Here is a 21,454-nt window from a genome sequence, read left to right as displayed (position 1 = left end):
TCAATTCGCATGTTGTGGACGGTAAGCGATCGATCGACCGCCATGCCTTCTTCTCTCAATTTCTTGCAGTAACGCTGATCTGAAAGAAAATAAAAATAATCTCGTTACAATAAAACGAAATTTAGACTTTATTAATAATCAATTAAAACTACTTTTACAGTGTAATCAGGCTTTAATTACTATATTACAATAAGATATTATTCGTCGACATTTCAATATTGTGCTACTACCTACTAACCAGGTGGACGGATATTATCAAGGAGGCCACAAACACCAGCGTCCCGGGCGCCATTAAGCAGGCCTAATGCAGGCTACATTGTAGGAAGCCTGTGCAGAAACTAGACCAAGGTGGTCACGACCCTCAGTAATGAGAAAACGACAAAGAAGAAGAAGACCTACTAATATTCAATAATAAAAAAATCTGGATCTTTATGTTCCGTGTTCTTTTATTTTTTCTCGTACACACGCTGGCTCATATGACTGCTTCGCGTTAGAAATAGGTAAAACGATGATAACTGTAGACTCGTAAAACTTGGGGATTTTATACATATTTATTTATTTGTAGTTAAGTTTACCATAGTGATTTGGTAGATTACTTAACACTCATAATTGTCTATGAGTTTTTTTAATCAATTTGTGTTTTTTTTCTCTTACTATGCTGATAGCCTTGAGAGGCTATTGCAGCTTCGCCTTGACATGTAGGTGAGCTCACGGGGCTTAAACCGGAGTGTTGCTAACACTGGCCCCAGCAAGAGCCGTGCTTCGCAGAATCTACCACCGGATCGGAAACACGACCCACTGAGAAGATCCGGCAAGAAACTCAGTGGGCTAGTTTAAGTGATGGGCGACCAAAGTCCTTTTTTATTAAGATTAATTTATACTCACCGATATCGTTCGTATTTCATTACGATTAGTTGCAATTCTTGTTTGTACAGGCGAGTCAACATGTCCGAGTAACAGTCCAATTCGCTGAGACGGAACATGTCCCAACGCAACTTATGGTCCAACTCTTGATCGGCTGAAATATATTATACATTATTTCATGTTTCTTCTAGAACGAGATTATTCGAGTTATTATATTATGTAATTTTGTAGTAAGCAACTTCTTTTATGATGATTTAGTTAATTTTGAAATCTTTCCATTTTTATTTTCCAGCTATGGTCATTTGTTAATATTTAACATTCTTAAAAATTTTGAAGATATCTAATTGAAGAATAAAAAAAAACATGATTTAGACGAAGAAATCGTACATCCCGGTTGAAGAGTTGGATAATCAAAATACATTTGAGACTTTGACATCAAAGACAATGGCGACATTCGCGTTGTGGTGTGCAAGCAGCAGTATCCAATCGGCACCAAGTGGCCAGGAGCTCGTTCGCTTACAAAGCGTATATAAAACATTACAAACAAAATACCTTTAGAATAAACAATTAACCAATGTGGTATCTCTTCAAGCAAGTAGGGCGGGACGAGCGTCGGAACATACGGACTCACTAAATAGCAGCCTCCCACTAGACACGGGTGCGCATAAGTTGTTTGGTTTGTTATTTCACTGAAACAAGTTTAATTATAATAATAACAACACATCAAAAAATCACGCACGGTCATACGGCCCCAATTTAGGATTCCCTGTGCTATTCATACCAAAGACTAACATACATATTGTTACGCCGGTAAGAGTAACGCCACCTATCGTCGAATATCGAAGGACCTAGTAGCACTTAGAACGCTCGAGAAGTACAACGCCATCTATTTTCAGATAGCGGAAACTACTACTAGAGATGTGTGGAATATACTCGATAATTTTAGGTATGAGGTATCGGCTATAAAAGCGTTGTAGAGATGGCACGTAGTCAGTCAGTAATCGGAACTACTCGAAGCGAAACAGCGAACGGATCACCTGAAGCGAAGCCAAATAAGATAATTGAGAGTGTTTGAAGTGTTCTAAGCCATGAATACAGTTTTTAGTTGGACTTTGGTGGAATTGTATTCATCCCGAAGTCCAGCGCGAAACAATACGTTTAAATATATACATAATAATATATAGTTAATAAACACCATCCTGTTCATCACACAATTTTTACCCAATGTGCTAATCGAACCATCGACCCTCGGCGCAACAGACATTATTAAATTTTTAAATCCGAACAAACAATAAAAATAATAAAACAATTCATACAACTACACTCTTCGATTTCCCGCCTTATCACAGCTTATAGAAACAACAGAGGCCTCATACTTGAAATAATAAACACCATGGTGTGGCGTGGAGACTCTCTGCCACGGCCGCGGCACGCTCTCGAGCGGATGCGTCCAGTGCGTCGTCTGCGTGTTGTGGTCCATGTAGTAGCGGCGACCTCGCAGAGTCCGGTCCGCCGACCATCCCGGCGGCAACGGCAGGTCACACTCGTCTGAACCTAAACAAAACAGCCGTTGTGTATTTTAATAGAATTTATCGTACAATAAAGCATTGAAGCCCACTTTTTGGAGGAAACGCGAGGAGTGAAGTGTTGTGAATTGTTTTTTGTCTATTTAGTGTTTCTTCAGGTTTAATTGTGTAATAACGGTGGTTCATTAACTGTTTAGAATCTGTGAGAGTGCACAATTGTGGGAAAATGAAACAAAGCAGTTGGATGTAGCTTCTTGGGATCCTCCAAAATTACCATTACCACAATTTTACTGAGATTAATTTCATTACATATAATCTCATTTGTAAATTTAATTTGTTTTTAATCATTTATGTTATGTCGCGATTAGTTTCCTTCGTTTTTTATTATTCATAAACTGTATAAATGGCTAATGCACAAACCGTGCCGGAGCCAAAAAATAATGAAGAAGAAGAAGCATTGAAGCTGTTACAAAAATTATATGAAAATACTTCGTTTTTAATATTGTGAATATTTAATGAAATCAAATTATTTACTTTGCATATGATGCCAATTGTTACGTCACAATTTAAACGTTGAAGCTAATTAATAAAAATAGTGATTTTGGTAAAAAAATCTTCATATTATTTAAGAGGCAATGAAATGGCATTTGTAAAAAAGGTTAGTCTAGTTAAATAGAATCTAGCTACTTTCAGCACAACATCTGATCTGATTGACTTTTTGTATCCAAGTACACTTTATTGAGGGAAATTTATAATTCACCACTAACCTTGATTACTGGATATGATGCTGCTGCCATGATTCTTGTTATGGTACGAGAGAGCAGATGTATTAACGTAATTTGAATAAATGGGTGAAGACTGACTCGCTGTTGTGAAAGCTGGAACAATGAAATAGGTAGTGTTATTGGACATAAAATCAATTTAAAAAAAAGAATGCCTACCGGAGGGTCTAACCTGCTTTCCATTGCCTACTGAGAGACTATGAACTTTTAACAAATATAGACGTCCCTGGTATAATACAGTACTTAAAACACGGTTTCGATATTAAACGGTCAAATTAATTATGTCATACAAGAGACGCATATACCAAGAGTTACATCACCCTCAAATTTAATAAAGGAAGCAAACACATATTGAAAACTCGTCTTGAACAACTCAAATTTTTGTTATATTACATTGACAAATATGTAAATTAAAAGCTATACTGAACATTTAATAAACAAACTAACATGCATAACATAACATCAATGAATCTTTAAAACGCCTTTTTTGACGAAACAAGCTAAAAAGTAAACTAAAGCAGTAATATCACTGATTAGGATTTTAATGATTCAGAAAACATCCCTTTTTCCGCCAGTCATGTAATAAGTGAGAAAGTATAAGATGACATAAGTACCCTCAAAGAAGACAACAGAGACTATTAATCTGTTGTGGAACACTTAGGTTTGATAATAAAATTAAATCAGAGAAAATAAAGACCTACTTCTAATATAAAAGCAAAAGCTATCATTATAAAGAGCACTATTCAATCTTCAAATGAAGGTTATGTAAAGTTATTTTCGTAGCCAATGACAGGCGAAAACTTATCTATTCATCAACGATCAAGACTAAGACCAATATTTATGCTAAACTTTATTGATCAGTGTGCTTAGTATGAGTTTCATAGCGGCCAACGTAGGCAATCTTTCCAATTCCATACTAATTTGAGTTAAATTTTATATGTATTTTATATGCTATTGATAAAGTAAAAAAATAACATACTACAAAAAAAAAACTACTTATGTTGAGGTTGTATATTGTTTGTTTGAGTTCCAGTCCCATTAATATCCTGATTATGATTCATACCTTCAGTACAGTTGTGTAAGCGAATAGAATGAGGAGATGGTGGATGTAGTCTAGGAGTCAAACTCATGTTTGATGATAACCGAGGAATGCTTGACTCTCTTGAACCATACTGTTGTTTTTGCTGTTGAACCTGCAATTTAAAAGCTCTTGCTGTTAATCATATAATGTCAATCAACATATTATTTATCACTGACAATTCATCCTGATGGGCACATTTGTATTATTACTGCTTGTTGTCATTCTATAACCTGAACCCCGCTATTACTGTTGGGAGATGTTCCAGATCTCCAGGGTCTTAAGTTGATTTTATGTATCTCTCTATAGTGACTGATATTTTAGAGAGCAATGACATGGCTCTCCATGAATTTTGAAAGGATCCAGCATGTACCACTCTTAGATGATTTCTTACACAATTCCCAAGAGATTTTGCAGGTTATTTTGCAGATTGCTAGCTTTTTTGACAGATGAAGCATCAAAATATTGATAAATGGATGTTGTAGTAAAGTTTGGATTCTATATCTTATCTTATCATATCTTAAGATGGGTAGTGGCATTTATGCTATAGATGTCTATGGGCTTCACTAGCCACTAATCATCATAAAAACTCAAAATAATTACTTATTCAAATTAAATTTAAGCTTGGCCAATTCTCTAATAAGCATCCATTTGACTACAAAAGCATCACTGTCTATGACCAACAGTACTGACTTTCCTACAAGAACCAAACATAACAGGATGGCCAGCCTTTTTTAAAGTTCAGAAAAAAAACCAGACCTGTTGTTGATTTTGATATATAGGATCTTCCTGCTGATGCCGGTAGTATCTGTAACTGGTCTGTCTACTGAATGACTCATCAATGTCATTCAATACTGATTGTGATGCCTGTTAATAATAAAATAGTCTTTTGAAAAGGATGACAATGTACATTAGAATTAACAAAATTATTTTTTAAGAATATGTTACCACATTTGTGTCCAGATGATATTGTGAGTTGTAATTATTTGCAGTGCTTGGTGTTTCACTCGTTGAAAAACTAGCAAACCTACAATGAACAGACAGCATTAGTGAAATTTCAAACTTTGATAGATAAGTTTTTTAAATAATACAGTACTTTCGTAAATCACTCAGATTTTGGTGTCATTGAGCTTCGATAATGAGTCACCAGGTGGGCATAGAGCTTATGTAAACATATAATACAATGGCAAACATTATTGTTTTTCATGTAGCTACGCCTATAGTCCATTTTTTTTTTAACCTACACTGAACTTAATAATTCAGCTTAGTCCATAATCGCTACCTACTGCTAGTTTGCTATTCTTGACCTCTTTTATGTTAATGATAATAATATTGTATTCTTCAAAATTATGATAAATACATGTTCTGTTTCAATTCCAATATACTATATACGATAATATTGATATTTATTAAGGTATGAGGCAGCCTCAAGGAACTGAGAAATGTTTACTTAAATTATAAGCTTAATAAAGATACTGTTGTAATAACTTTGTTCAGGCACAATAGGGCTTGGTTAAAAGTGTAAGTCAGGATTAAGTATGTTTTATTTTTAATCTAAATCAAATTTCTTTCTGTACTCCAGTCTGTGGTGAAATTCATTTTTATACTATGCATTGTAATTGCATTTAACACGATTTTGTCGCGTCAGATTGGCTAGGGAATATTATACATTATTGTTTCTCACCTATTCGTTAAATTAGGAACCGATTCACTAGGCGTATATTTTCCGGCGTGGCCGCTCATCGTTTGAGCTTTACCAAACTTATTTTCATGGTTCTGTGAAATCCCATCGTTGACACCAAAAGGTTGACTGCGAGGTCTTTTGTTATATTCTGTTGTCCAGACATTTATTACTAAAACAAATTTTTGTAAAGTAGTGCAATACTACTAAATTGAACGATCTGAATGATCACGAACTGATGATAGTTTCATTAGAACTTACTCGGCAAACCTGACGGTGTATCTTTTTTTATGTATTTGCCAACTACGCCTTCGTTTACAGCTTTTTGACCTTTTCGTGATATCATTTCTCTTAAATCGTTTTTTTTATTATTATTTAAAACTGCAAGTGATGATGATAATTGATTGAGAGCTTAAAAACCGACATAACGTAACATCCAATTGTGCTGCAAATAATCTGCAATTTATTGGGTTTGGGGACAAGAAAACAAATTAAGATTTGGACAATTTGAAATTTGACAACGTTGTGAATGTCATATTGACTAAGATTTTTTTTTAATTCTTCAACTCTAAGGGTCTTAAGCAATCCATGCTGCTCAATTTCAGGAATTTACTAATTTAATTTTCAAACAAAAGTATCTACACAAAATCATTATGATTACGGTAGTTGAAGTATTTTTCTTGCAGCAGCGATTACAAATTTCTCGGGTTCTTGTACTTAATCCGTTGAATTCTCAATAACTTCCCGCCAATTCACTTGAATTGAAAAGCGATTTTTATAGTTCATGATTCCACCACACAAGGTGTTATGAATATGATGTAGGTATGTATAGTTTAAATTACATAGATTAACAAACATACACTAAATGTGTAATATTTTTGGCTCACTGAATTTGGCCTCTCTTTTTTCAAATTTTTTTATTTTTAGTTATTTGTTCGTCGTTTGTTCGTTAATGTTCAAATGTAAAAATTGTTTGTTCGTTTTTTATTTATTTATAATTAATTAAACAAACGATCACCTTTAAGTTGGCCCCCTTTAATAGATAGCTTTATTTTTGTCGCACAGATTAATTAATTTTGATCAATTATAGTTTGTTTAACGACTATTGGTGATTGTTCGATCATAAAAACAATTAAATTCCCAATTATTAATTATTTTACATCTGTTCATAAGTATTAATTGCATTTATTATCTATGGTATATTTCCATGCCAGCATGATTTACTTTAAAGGTCTATGGCATAACCAGACAAGGCTGTATGGGCTTAGATTCCCTTGCCTTTCCTTATAAGGAAAAATTGTACTAAAAAAAGGTCTATGGCATGATCATAGACACTTAATGGCATGATTATTGATTACACAGTACACTGAGTACACACATTCACACATCATTTAAATCACAATAAATAAACCTGGAGCATATAAAAACATGTTTTATTTAATTGGGTTAGGTCTTGGCGACGCAAAAGATATTACAGTTAAAGGCTTAGAAATAGTAAAGAAATGTGATAAAGTGTATCTAGAGGCATATACTTCAATATTAACTATCGGAAAAGAAGCCTTAGTAAGTTAAAAAGTAATGTTTGTGATGCCTATTACAACTATTAAAATCACATTACAGATTTATTATTATAAGGTCGTGGCTCAGTGACAGCAGTACCATATGCGCCTCTTTAATGAAAGGTCGCCTGTTCTGGTCTTAGCACACCATTTATTTTCTATAACCTGAGTCTTAACAAAGTGGTCAGATGTTGTTAGGTACTGCTTATAGTTAGTATAAAGTAATTAAATTATTTTGTAATAAGCAAATAAATAAATCCTGTTTCATTTTTGTCCAATCTAAAAAACCTAATACATTGTATTTTGCACTGCTTTCTATAATATATGCAGCCTTTAATTGGATGACTCTCAGACACCCTCCTGCATTTGGACTAAAGTAAATTCTACTTTCCAAATTTCCAAAATATTGTCATTTGATGTATCATACTTTCAGGAAACATTTTATGGGAGAACATTAACATTAGCTGACCGTGAACTATGTGAAAGCAATATAGATGACATCCTCAAAGAGGCTAAAGATATTGAAATTGCATTATTAGTAGTTGGCGATCCTCTTGGGGCTACAACACATACCGATATGTTGCTTCGTGCAAAAGAATTGGGAGTTAAAACACAGGTACTTTTGATAATATATTTATTTATAATCCTGCCGTATAATAAATTAAAATTAAATAAATCCTGCTGTATAATAAATTATTATTGCCTTCTACAGTGAGAGTAATTAACACATACCTTTCCAAACAATTCCTTTTATTGAATTTCAAGTGTACAACAATAACAACATAAAGCTCCACCCCATTCGGTTGCTCAGGCCGAAATGAATGGTGAGACAGTGGATACTTTTATTTATAGTAGAAAAGTAGTAATAGTTTGTTTGGAATTACCTTTACTAATACTGTCTTAAACAATTGTTTACATGCATTGTCCTTATAATAGTTAACCAATAACTTCAACATTAAGGAAACAGTAATCTTTTACTAATATTACTTAAGTGCATGATCGAATAGAAATCGTTGACTTTATTAACACATATCCTCCTCCTTGCTTTGATAATCCTCAATGCTGAGGGTTGTGGCCTTCTTTAACAATTTTCTTCTGAATTATCCTGCGCCATTCCTATTAACACATATTATGTAACAAAAAATATGCAACAAATCTGTCATGTCATGGTCATTCTGACAGTTTCTGGGGCTTAGAAACAAATACAAGAGCTTATTTTAATAGATGACAAAAAAAACCCACCTTAGAATATATTATATACATAAGTTAATCTTTCAGATAGTACACAATGCATCAATTATGAATGCGGTCAGTTGCTGTGGATTGCAATTATATAACTTTGGAGAAACTGTATCAATACCCTTCTGGACTGATACATGGAAACCTGATAGCTTTTTCGAAAAAATTATAGCTAATTACTCAAGAAATCTCCATACTTTATGTCTTTTAGGTATGCTAATATGGTATTGAATTAATGAATTACTTGTCAAATATTAATTTCAGTAATTTCCTATTTAAGAAAAACTAGGTAAATTAAGAATTACCTTGTAACATTAGGTAATTTATAAACACTATTATTTAATGGGCTCTTACCAGGATTTTCAAAATACAGTTCCTAAATTTTGGCTCTTACATAATTATTTATAATGTGGATAACCATGAATATTTAGAACAAACTATAAGCTTATACTCAATTGTTCTTGTCACAGTAACTAATTATAAATTATCAATACTAGAAGTTTTGTGTCAGTTAATCAATTGCCCAAAAATGTTTCTAAAATTAAGTTTAGTTTTCATTTTAATGAATGATAAAACATGAACATGAATATTTATAGAACAAGGGATAAAATAGTAAATTTATTAGTGCTGTTGTTTTATTAAAAAGGAAAGTAATCAATCACAACCCAATGTGTCATTATAATATTTAAATCGCAATATTATGTCAGTAATCATGAGAGAAACGAAGTAATCAATATAATAGAAAATTAGTTTTAAAATTTTGTTATTGCAGATATCAAAGTTAAGGAGCCCACAGAGGAATCCCTGACCAAGAAGGTGAGAACTTACATGGATCCAAAATTTATGTCTGTTAAAGATGCTGCAATACAGCTGGTGCAGATCATTGATGCTAAGCCTGATTGTGGTAGGTACCTAAATATCTTAACATTCACATCTAGTAAATACGTCTATATTATACCCAAACCTCAGCCTTAGTTAATAAATTGTCTTGGCCTAAAAGATAAGATGCCCAGTGCACTGGTATTGTATTGTTTTGTAGAACTCTAGCGTGCTTGCACTAGGCACGATCCGCGTTGCCGTCGTCGCTGTCGTCGCCGAACATACTATGGAATAGCACCCCGGTCGGTGGTGTATCGCGTTCAGACCTGACAGGCTGGTTCTGACCCAGCGAGGTATTCCGGAACACCAGCGGCACCGTCCCGGCGGCCTAACGGACCGCCATACCGCAGAGACCGGCGTCCTTGGTCGTCGACGATCGCCTTGACGACCCGTCGGTCGGACGCTCTCGGGGTGGCGGCGCGAGTTTGGTTGTAGTGTTGATCGTGGGGAGCCTTCCATTCTGACCGGGTTCTGACCCCGGGCGGAGATCGGACTTCGGATGAAAGAGTGCAGAGGAGACGTTTAGTGGGTTCTAAATACCATCCCTTGGGCCTGCGGTTTCCAACATCTGCGAACCATCCAGTTTCATGTGCACCGCGCGCCCGGGACCTCGGCCCAAAAAACCATAGCTGTTGTACTGTATAACTGAACTCTACCCTTAGAACTCTACCCTTCTAAGGAATAATAACAAATGCAAAAAAAAAATAGATAATCTTTGACTACATCTTGGAGCGGCGGCGATGTATTATTATACAATCAAGCTCGAACTAAAACCTCTGCTACACAAGTTGAACCAACACGCATCCTATCTTATTTATGTTAATAATGATCATTGTTAAACAGGGTAACTGAACTTATATTTTATAGCTTAGAAAATATAAATATAATGTATTGCAACATACCCAAGCGGCTCTGTTGATATAGTCAACTGATCTTCAACGTGCGGGTTTCTTTATCAAGTAGTTTTAGAATCCCATTGGGTCTTGAGGTTGATTTTTAATGTTCTTTAATGCAATGTTAACATCACATATAGTCCGTACGTATGTATTTTCTCCGGGATTCCTGCTACATACTTTAAAACCATCTTAAAATATTCGTCCCTGACTTATCCTAGCTTAGAAATACCTACTACCCACCAATCTGAACATTTTCATTCCAGGTAGTGTCGTATTTATATTTATTTAATTTGCTTTTAATGAACGTTTTTTGACATAGAGATCGAGTGTAAACAAGCTAATTTACATTAGTTAAAAAATATGAGTTGAGCTTAATGATTTTAAAGTTACTCCAAAATTATACCTGTACTCAGAGCCAGACTTAGCCTCAGCGCCGCCCTAAAGCACCGTGGACATTGCCAACCCATTACTCGGGTTGTACCCATATGAATGAAATGAAGACAAGCTACGAAAAAAAAGTGTACTTTAAAAAAATAAACAAAAAGTTTTTGCAACTGGGATATTTGCGCAAAAATTTTTTGCTTCCTCGCTAAAGTTTGTCGCCCTAGACACTGATACCTCTAGTGTAAACCTAACACTAGCCATACCACATTATAAGAAAAACGAATACAGGTAACCCTCCTATTATGCGGTAGGTACATTCCTACAAAGCCTCGTGCTGTGCAAAACCTGTACCTAATATGTATGAGAATAGAAGCCAATACAAAAAGAAGAGTTTTTTTTTAATGAAACATCTCAACTGTGCCTTTATTGTTTTACTATTTATACATGAAAATATACAGTAAAATTTCGGTTATTCCCATATATCGTGTGCTCATAGTGCGTAATGTAATTTTATAAAATAATTTTAAGAAATCTCGTTGTCGTGTTGTAGAAGTACCCTATTATAGAGTTACCTGTACTTCATTTATTTTTTTGTATGTAGAAACGCACTTCGTATTGAGGTCACAGGGTCTTATAGAGAACCCGATGTTCATTCCACACATCTCGAAACAAGTCATTGAAATCTTGATTAAGAACTGTCTCAATCATTATCTGAACTGCGGAACTTCAGAATTTATTCATTTCGGTTTTGAAGGGTGGGGCAGCCGTTGTAACTATACTGAGACCTTAGAACTTATATCTCAAGGTGGGTGGCGAATTTACGTTGTATTGTGAGTTAGCACGGGCTTCGACCTATGACACCTACCTATGAAAGTACTGAGCATGACGTCTTCGCGAGTTAAAGGCATAATTAGAACTTTTTCTTCTCAGTCGTTCACTCCTGGCGGAGTGGTCGTGGTTACGTAAGTCTTAATGTTTGGTTGCGGCTTTTGAGAGACTTCTCCATCTTTCTCTATTTGTGCAATTATAATTAAAACTACCTTTAGGTTTTTTTTTTTACTAAGTGAAAACAAGAAGCAGAGCCACTGGTCTATAAAACTATATTAGCTCTCTATTTTCTTTTTTAAAAAGTGGTCTCACGACAGTCGTTTTAAGTTTTGTAGGAAATATGCCTGCACTGATACATAGGTTAGTTATCTAACAGATGTGGGGACTTATTAGTTCAGCCAGTTTGATCTTAATATTTTGTTGTCTTTGCATTATTATATACATCTCGAATGTTTTACAGTTATCGTGGTCACGGACGACTGAGTCTGCGAGATTAAACTGTAAAAAGTATTATATAATAGTTAATAGTTTTAATTATAGTTATCCTCTAGACATGAAAATATTGTTAATCGCTTCTGTATTGTGATTACGCGGTTTTAAACTGAAAAAAATACGTGTTGGTACAAAGCGTCTATTTCTAAAACGAGTGGTCGGCAAACATTTATTTGTGGTATAGTTAATTATAATTGAGGATATTCCCAATTGCAATTATGAACCGTGTCCTAAAGGTGACGTCATTCAGAACTAAATCAACCACATACAAATTTGAATGCATAGGCAACTCAAATGATGTGTGAAAATTTTGGCATAGTAGTACTCAGTGTACAAGTCTTTTCTAATGCCCAGCTGCTATACATAGCAATAAAAAAATCGCGAAGTCACCTCGATTCTATTTCTAATAAAAAATAATGACACTAATGTCTGTATTTCAGCGAATTAAAGTAGGCTATTTGCTATTTCCAGTCCATAAGTCCCCTTCGCAAGAAATCATGTCAATTCGATGCTAAATAAAGTATAGGCTTAGTACAATATTATAATGAGTAATTATAAAATTGCGATATAGTTATTACAATCAAATCTAAGACAATATTAGGAATTGATAAATCTAGGCTTCCTATTTCTACTTTAAATTATTATCCTTCTCAATCGTAGAGCTCGATGCAGAAGGTTCGTGGTTAACTGTTAGTGCTGTCAGGTGCAGGTGTTACTCGTTGAATGTTAATACGCCATTTTTTACGATTCGAGGACAATTTGATGCTCTCGTATAACACCGGTCACTCACATGCGCACGAATACGCAAACCCACAAGTGTAGGACGACATTTACGAATGATTATGCAAAGTTTTCGCTGCATTCGTGGTTTTTCAACAGACATCAAAGCGCGCGAACCTCGAACCTTCGCGTAGTCTCCCACACATTCGCTTGTCCAATGTCCAGTTGCGCCGACGATTGCGAAGGTAACGGACGTATACTATACGCCATTTTCATAGTTCGTGACGTCTACTGTGTAGCGTATCTTCATCAAAAGAAATCCCATAAAAACAGCATGGCTGTTAATGATGTCTGGGAAAGAATTAAAAACTCTTTTTCTCTTCAATGTTCTATTGACGAATTAAAAAAGAGGAGAAATACGTGAGACATTCGTAAACAAGTGTAGGAGGCAGCGCAAACGGGTTCGCAAATTGAGTATGCGAACCCATTTGCACAGCCGCTAGGTTTGCGAATGAATGTTTGACGGCCCTTCAGTCAGTGGCCGGCATAAGAGTCCGCCCACAGCTGACTTGATCCGATCGGTCCACCGCATAGGACTTTTCTTTCTCTCTTTCAACTCTCTCGTGATTTGGTTGCTCCCACTCTATCCTGGAAGACAAACCGCTCTGTGTAGTCATGGTTTTACCTAAAAGGTGACCTTCAGAATACAAGATTGTATTTTGGTAGGTAATTGATATTTGATGCCAAGTTCTTTAACAATGTATACATTTATTCGGAATTCTGTCTATTCATTTTTATTCTATCAACACTATCTTCCATCGGTATTGATCCTCTTTTTTTATTTTCTCGTACAGTCCACGTTTCTATTTATAAAAATTATGGAAACGAGAGCTCGTACAGATCAAATCAAAGTTAGTGACTGACTGTTATATTTCTATTCGATATTCTTTTAATACGGGATAAGGGCATCTTTTTCATTTGTTCATAGCTGTCATCCCCATACGTCGTTTTACTTCATTCCCACGTTTATATTATTACACAAAAACGTTATGGTCGAATAAGCTTCTCAAAATGACTATACGTCAGTCGCAAGTCTGATTATTTTTTCCCTGCCAAAGCTGACGGTCTAGAGAGGCCATGTCAGCGTAGCCGGGCTAGTAGGTAAGCTCACGGTGCTCAAAACGGGAGTGTTGCTAACACTGGCCCTAGCAAGAGCAGTGCTTCGCAGAATCTACCACCGGGTCGGAAACGCGACCCACTGAGAAGATCCGACGAGTAACTCACTGGGTTGTGTCTGTGGGTTAAATTACTCGCCGAGCCCTTCGTCGCAAGCGACGGGTTCGACGTAAACGATGACCGGTGCTGCTGACCATTAGTGAATCGGGAGGATCCGAGATTTTTTTGGGCGACGTCGACTGTTTAACATTTGGTCCGCAGGATCGGCTATGTAGATACTGGCGGCCACGATGAGACGGTTCTCGTGTCGTGCCGCTTTACCGAAATGGCGCATTGATAGCGACTGTAGATGATGGACTCTAGGACCAGATCGTCGTGAAGGTCGACGTTTCTGACGAACCACGGGGCTCCAACGGTTATCCTGAAAAAACGGGATTGAATGGTTTGAAGGGGTTTCAAGTTTGTGAGAGCCGCGTGAGCGAACACTACACTTGCATAGGTCATGACGGGGCGTATGCAAGTTTTGTAGAGTGTCACCTTATTTCTAAGGGACAATTTACTTCGCTTGCAAATCATCGGGTAGAGGCGTCCTAGTGTGGAGGCGGCTCGGTCGCGCACCGTCTTTATGTGAAGGCGGAATTTCATCCCTCTGTCGAGGGTGACGGTTCGTGGAAAAAAATCACTTTTTAAGGCGTATTTCAGCTATATCTACCGTTTATTGTGTGGTGCGCTCCGCTCGGCCGTCTTAGATGCGGCGTCACAAAAACCACATAACTCCGAAAAGAAATAGCAATAACTAAATGCATTTTTAAATTACACAATGCGCTGTATTGTCACCTTGAATAATCTACCACAGATTGTTTTAAATAGCAAAAGTAAGGTCAGCCACCTATGCCATACATCTATGATACGAAGAAAGCATTTTCTGATAGTTTACACATTATTTATCCCAGTTTAGATTTCTATTAGAGGCTCGTTGTCATCTAAATTAACTGTAACTACTTATTACAAGAAATATATGTTAATATATTAACATTTTATTAACAGCTGGTACAAGTAGTGTTGAAAAAAAAACCGCTACGAAATATTTTTAAGATTTTATTTTCAGAAGAAGCAAAATTGATTATCTCTTAATAATTAAAGTTTGTTATTTGTACAGGTATACAACGTGATTGCACAGCAGTGGGCCTTTCAAGGGTGGGAGCGCCTGACCAAAGGATATCTGTTATGACACTGGAAGCTATGCAGATGTCGGACCTCGGGCCGCCTCTGCATAGCCTCGTCATCCCCGCTCCCAATTTACATCCGCTCGAACTAGACTATCTTTCACAATTTAGATAGTAAATATTTAAACGCAATACAGTGAACGAATTCAATGTTTTGTAAATAAATAAACACAAATTGAGATAAAATTAATATAGTTTTATTATTTACAATAATTGTAATAAACATCATGATTGATAATTATGTCAACAGAATTAGAATCGACCATAATTTAAAACCATATTGGTCCACGAAGCTACCACAAAATAATATAAAAAAAAAACAATCATAATCATAAGTGTTAAAAGGTACATTAATTATTATTTGGTCTAAGTTTCACAATTCATAAATAATGAAAACTATTATTATTATTACATACAAATAACGGAATGTTAATATACCAATACTAGATACGCATTAGATGACCTATTTGGTATACATCAAAATTTTCTAGATAAAACTGGAAATGGTGGGTCATTTTTTATTTTAATTATAAATAAGAGGCATGACTTAAACTATAAGTGGAATTTTACAATATGTAACACTAAGAAATTACCTCACTATAATTATACAGTCTTTAGACTTAGTCATAAGGGTAAATACATAATTTAAAACGTAGTAAGTGAAATTTATATAGACTCGTGCGTTTTTCTATTCATTAAGTGAGATTACAAAATGAAATATATATAATCAGGCATTGATCTAGTAGAGTATTCAAACGGCTGAAACTTGCTGATCGTCATCCTCATCATCAGGATGGTCATGATAGTAATCATACGAACGAGTGACGCCCTCGTGCGAGTGTGCGCGACTAAGCCGTTCGAGACGCGCCACTTGCGTGACCAGCGTGTGAGGCATGTACTGAGGCTGCGGCATGCGCGGTGGCGGCACGGGTCGTGTGCAGCTCTGCACCGTGCACGAGACGTGGCCGCTATCATTCGAAGTCACCGAGCCAGTTTTCTTTAATGGCAAGTTTACAAGAGACGTGACGCTACTGCTTTCTGCAGAAAGATCAACAGGAAGGGGTGTGGGTGTGTCGGAGTGCGACCTTTCGTGAGCTGAACGCGGGCAGCATATACCAGGCATTGGTCCATCACGGCGATGCAAACTAGGTGACGGACCCGAGGGGGGTGGCGGTGGTCTTGGTTGGTGGGGCCTCGTTTTCGCAGGTTCAGATAATGCTAACAATTTTCTTACGGCTTGAGGGGATGCAGTACCAAATTTATTACCGGTAAAACTTTTTTTGCTTTCACTGGCTGAGGAAGCACTACTAGTAGTGGATAAGGAAGGAGAAGGATGGCGTCGTCGCGGCATAGTAGGAGCTGGACCTGCCCCTTCACACTCGATCGATAGTGCATGTAATCTTTCCTCATCCGTTTCAACATGCATACGGTTCAAATAGGCTTTAACTCTACGGACCATTTGAGCTTCTTCAAACATCTTTTTTTGATTTGGTGCATTTGATGATTTTTTTCTTCTTTTAACAGTCACTTGACCTTGCTGTACTCCAGTAGTGAGTTGGTTAAGGGCCACCATAGCATTAGAAGGTGGTTGATTTCCCAATTCTAAAAGAGTCAAGAGATCATATGGTGAACTGCACATATTTGTTAGGGTTCTTACTTCCTTTGCAATCATTCTAAGTTTTTCAAAGTTAACCATGCCTTCCACTTTGGTGTCATTACCTAGGTGAATAAAAGTCAAATCTTTTTTGACAACAGGGTAGAAAGGTATTACAGGCGAACGTCCTTGCTCTGATGTAACCAACTGCCTATATTTTGACATATTTCTTGAAGGATCCATCAACATTTGTAGATCAGTAAACAATTTGTAATACTTTGTAGGCAATTTTTCCCAAGTCATTCTCAATCTAGATACTGCTCCATGACCTAATCCTGATATGATAGCAAACATGGAATTAAAATTCTTACATTCTTTGCAATGTCTCGCAACTTTAATAAATTGTTTTATTATTTTGGATCTACGGACAAGATTTTGTTCATTGACAACCTCAGTTACCACCCAAAACATCTCTTTATTTACAAGTTCTGCAAATTGTGATAACATTGGAGTACCATATCTACTCTTCAGTTCAAACAGATCATCAACATATTCAGTACTCTCTATTTGTCTAAAAATGCAGAAATCTTGTAAAGTTAACTGTACAGCAACTTCAACTGCATTCAACTGCAAAAAATGCACCACACTTTCACGCAAAAGCTCTGGAGCCATATCATCTGGAACTAGTGTTTCACTTATGCCATTTGTTTTTAAATAATATCTTGAACTCAAACCGATACGTTCAGCAAGATTCTGGAGTTGATCAGGTAAGCGGTGTTGCTTGATAATTCCGCCTTGCGCAACAGATACTTCACACAAGGAAAAGTTGGAACTAGGATCAGAGATACCAAATTCTTTTACTGATAACATTACTACTTCTCTGGCTGTTGTTTCCTTATGAACTAAAAGATATTTACAGGTTTGATCAGGTCTATATACTTTGAGTACATGTTCTGGATAATCTGAGGAGTGGTATTCATCATAACAAATGGATATTAGGTCAGGGTTACTATGGGAACTATAGAATGATGTGCTGGTGTTGGCCCTATTTAGTGACTCAGTATTAGATAGTACACTGTCATCAGTATGCAGGCCATCACTTATTGTATTTTTAGGAAGAAGGTTCATTTTCATTAACGCTTTTTGCAGTTTTCTTTTGGGACCAAGGGTCATGAAATTTTTTTGAGTTTCTTTTTTAGTACTGTTCTGTTGAGGCTTTTTTGTTGGTGATGAGAAACTAGGCGTCAGAGTTATTGGATCATCAGTGAGCAGCTCAGCAGTTGAAAGACGTGCTCTAGGATCTGTCTGCCATCTTACTATATTTGCACCACCTCGTTGTCTTGGAGAATTTTCAGGCATAGACAACATTTGTTTAAAGGCTAGTAAATTACTTTTAACTGTGATGCTCAGATGTGTTGATCCTGTTATAATTTCCATTGCTTTAGCATGACTGACATGCTGGAATGATTGCCCATTTACTTCCAAAATTTGGTCTCCTCTTTTAAATCCTACATCCTCTGCTTTAGAGTGTTTTTCAACTTTAAAAATAAATATACCATAACCTCTCTCATAACCACCCAAAATAGTAAAATATAAGGGTTCATCCCTAGATGGACGAGATAATGTGACACTCCTGGTACGAGCCTTTGCAGAACAAGCTATATTCAAAAGTCTCAGCTGGCTTTCCATATTTTCTCGCTCTAGTGAAATTTCAAAATTTTCAAGAAACTCCATCATATTCGGATCTGTTTCAAAATCTGTGAAATGATTATTTACCCATAATAATACCACTCTGGTTACTTTGTCCCGGACAGAAGGTTCAGAAAACCAAGCTAGTAGCTGTTTCGCTACTACTAATGGACTTTCAATAAAAGTTCGATGTGTTAAGAGAAAATCTTCAACATAAGTAGAATCACGTGAATTGTCTTCCACAAGTTGCAACATCAACTGTTCAGGTGTTCCCCTTATTACTACATGACCATGTTGGCGTCCAGACTCACCTGCTACTCCTCTATACTCAGTTACTAAGACTACAACCCCATTGTCATTCTCATGTCTCCTGATATTCTCTTCTCCTTGATGCAGTATACGGTAATAATCAGTTTGTGTTACACAAACAAACTGACAGTCATCACACCTGGTTGTCATTACACCCCGATGGTATAACTTTTCCAGAGTAGCCTCTGCCATTCCAAAGCTGTCCCCAATATTAAGATGTTCAATTTCTCCATTGGCATGCTCAATACCTACATGACCATTAATGAGTACTGACCATGAATCATGTTCTTCTCCATCATTCATTACAACAGTACCAGCTTTCTCCACAACAGCAAATACCATTACAGCACAAAGAGCACGCCTTACAGTAAGAGTCATATTAGTAAATGCTGTTAAGTGTCGAGTAAATTCCAACAAAGTCTCAATATCATCATCAGTTCTTTCACTTGGATCTTTTTCCAGACATTCACGCACTGCATCTCTTACTATAAGGATTTCCTCTTCCATATCTTCTTCCTCATCAGAATCAACAATAGACTCGAGGAGGCCAGAAAGATCAACCTCCATATCCATATCAAGGGAGCTATGTACTGAAGTCATAGTGTCACTGCCACTGTATGCGGAGCTAGTATCACTAGCGTTGGAGCACTTTAGTGTGTGGGGGTACAGCTCCGGACTGTGACGGCCTCCACGCCCACCTCTCAACATTGTGAAGTTTCTAGCCTGCTTAGATGAAGTCCAGTCCCTGCAATTACAAACAATCAATCCTAAAATCGGTAACAAAATGCATCCCATGCCTGCCTGAGTTTTGTTGTTTATATAAAATTATGAAATATAACACTCCACTCATATTATGAAACGGAAGCCTGCGATATCAAAATAGAAAGTTCATTTAATTAACGGAATAATAATTTGCGGGAGACTTCCATCAATAGTAGATAGGCACCTACACGAAGTTGTTCCTCGCAAATAATTTATAGGAAACGTCATCAGGTATGTTTTCCGAACAAATCAAAATCGTAATTTCTTGAATTTAAAAACACTAAAATTCTTTTTCATAAATACGCACCTTCACAATCTCTATTTATTTTGCATTCATGGCGGAACTGTCAGCGCTTCCATGTTGCTTTCTAAATTAAAACTTTCATTGACCAACAATATTTGCTAAATGAGATATCTGTTCGACACTTGAGATTTTGAAATGTAAATTTATATCACTGAATTTTCCGAAAATTTTTGAACGGTAAAACCTGCTTATTAGTAAAAATATTTAGAAAGCTGATTTCCTCCAACCGCCCACAGACTACATTTATGGAATTATAGACCAACCCTTCCTAGTGATGTATTAAAAGAGCAATCTTGTAACATTGCGGTACTCTATGTTAATTCCTTTTTCCTTCACATGTTAGGATTTAACTCTCATAGAGATGTTCTTCTTCTTCTTCTTAATTTTGGCTCGGCACCATTCGTGCATTTGGCCAGTGTCAAGTATTTTACATTTTGTCAACAAAGCGAGGGAAACGTATAACGCGAATTAAAATAATTAAATCGTACCGGGAATTATACAAAAACAAATCAGAATAATTTCATATCTAAAAAATATATATAACAAAAGAAAACAAATAATATTAAACTACAATTTAATCTTGTTATTTATAATAAATTTATTTAATGCACTATATACACAGGGTCTATTATCTCTAAGAAGTAAGTAAATATTAGAAGGAAGAGGAATAGAGAGAGATATTAGAGATTCATATAGGAAAGAGTGGTCATATAAAGGACAGGAAAAGAAAACATGATTCATATCGCAGTAACTCTCACCACATTCACAGGCAGCACTAGATACTATGCCAAGTTTATGCAGATGTACCGGAAGGCAAATATGTCCAAGACGCATGCGGATTAAAGACGAAGTGGCAGTTTTATTAAAACATAGTTTGGCAAACCATGGTTTTCTTGGGATTAAAGGTTGTATAGCGTAGAGGAAGCGACCCTTGACCTGACTGCTCTCTCTCCAGCTCAAATCCCATGTATCACGGAGATATATGCTAGGTAAAGCATTCAGGTCGTGTCCGAAAATCGTGTATGGGTATAAATCGCCACTCACAGTTGCCTCGTTTGCCAAACTGTCAGCTCTCACATTTCCTATGATGCCACAGTGGCTAGGTATCCAGCAGAAAGTGACTGTGTAGTTGTTTAATTGGCAATGCAACAACTTTCTCTTACATTCAAATGTTATGTGGAAGAAAGGATTCAGTTTTAAGGAAAATTTTTCTAAGCTTTGTAAAGAACTAAGTGAATCTGTAAATATAACACTTTTATTGAGTTTAAAAATTATAACATATTCTATTGCTTTCAGAAGACCGAAGCATTCTCCCGTAAATATAGATGTTTCTGGTGGTAATTTTATTTTTTGGACTATATTATATTGGTTATGAAATACACCTACTCCAACACACCCTGTGGGATGTTTGGATGCATCAGTATATATGTAATGCCAATTTGGCCATTTAGTATTTACAATATGGT

The 21,454-nt window shown here is 36.2% G+C and overlaps 3 protein-coding genes across 3 annotated transcripts; 1 reads left to right on the top strand and 2 right to left on the bottom strand.

The window, feature by feature from the left end:
• Positions 1 to 6,277, bottom strand: LOC101746559 (scaffold protein salvador). The gene is given in 10 exon segments (NM_001309583.1): positions 1 to 79; positions 886 to 1,018; positions 1,417 to 1,553; positions 2,241 to 2,418; positions 3,158 to 3,268; positions 4,236 to 4,365; positions 5,010 to 5,117; positions 5,199 to 5,277; positions 5,935 to 6,103; positions 6,193 to 6,277. Coding segments are annotated over 10 exon segments (1,209 nt in total).
• A 925-nt stretch (positions 6,278 to 7,202) lies between these two features.
• On the top strand, positions 7,203 to 15,516 carry LOC101746700 (diphthine methyl ester synthase). Its single transcript, XM_004924460.5, has 5 exons — positions 7,203 to 7,494; positions 7,924 to 8,106; positions 8,769 to 8,940; positions 9,502 to 9,633; positions 15,264 to 15,516. The coding sequence occupies exons 1-5, from the start codon at positions 7,360 to 7,362 to the stop codon at positions 15,443 to 15,445; spliced, it is 804 nt and encodes a 267-aa protein (XP_004924517.1). The 5' UTR covers positions 7,203 to 7,359; the 3' UTR covers positions 15,446 to 15,516.
• Positions 15,506 to 20,272, bottom strand: LOC101747113 (rap guanine nucleotide exchange factor 2). Its single transcript, XM_004924464.5, has 2 exons — positions 19,992 to 20,272; positions 15,506 to 19,667 (listed from the first exon to the last, which is right to left on the bottom strand). The coding sequence occupies exon 2, from the start codon at positions 19,628 to 19,630 to the stop codon at positions 16,082 to 16,084; it is 3,549 nt and encodes a 1,182-aa protein (XP_004924521.2). The 5' UTR covers positions 19,631 to 19,667; positions 19,992 to 20,272; the 3' UTR covers positions 15,506 to 16,081.
• Positions 20,273 to 21,454: the final 1,182 nt, after the last annotated feature.

This window comes from Bombyx mori, chromosome 25 (genome assembly GCF_030269925.1).
Source record: "Bombyx mori chromosome 25, ASM3026992v2".
Classification (NCBI taxonomy): domain Eukaryota; kingdom Metazoa; phylum Arthropoda; class Insecta; order Lepidoptera; family Bombycidae; genus Bombyx; species Bombyx mori.
The sequence above is the reverse complement of the archived record's forward strand: the minus strand, read 5'-3'. Positions and strand labels throughout refer to the sequence as shown.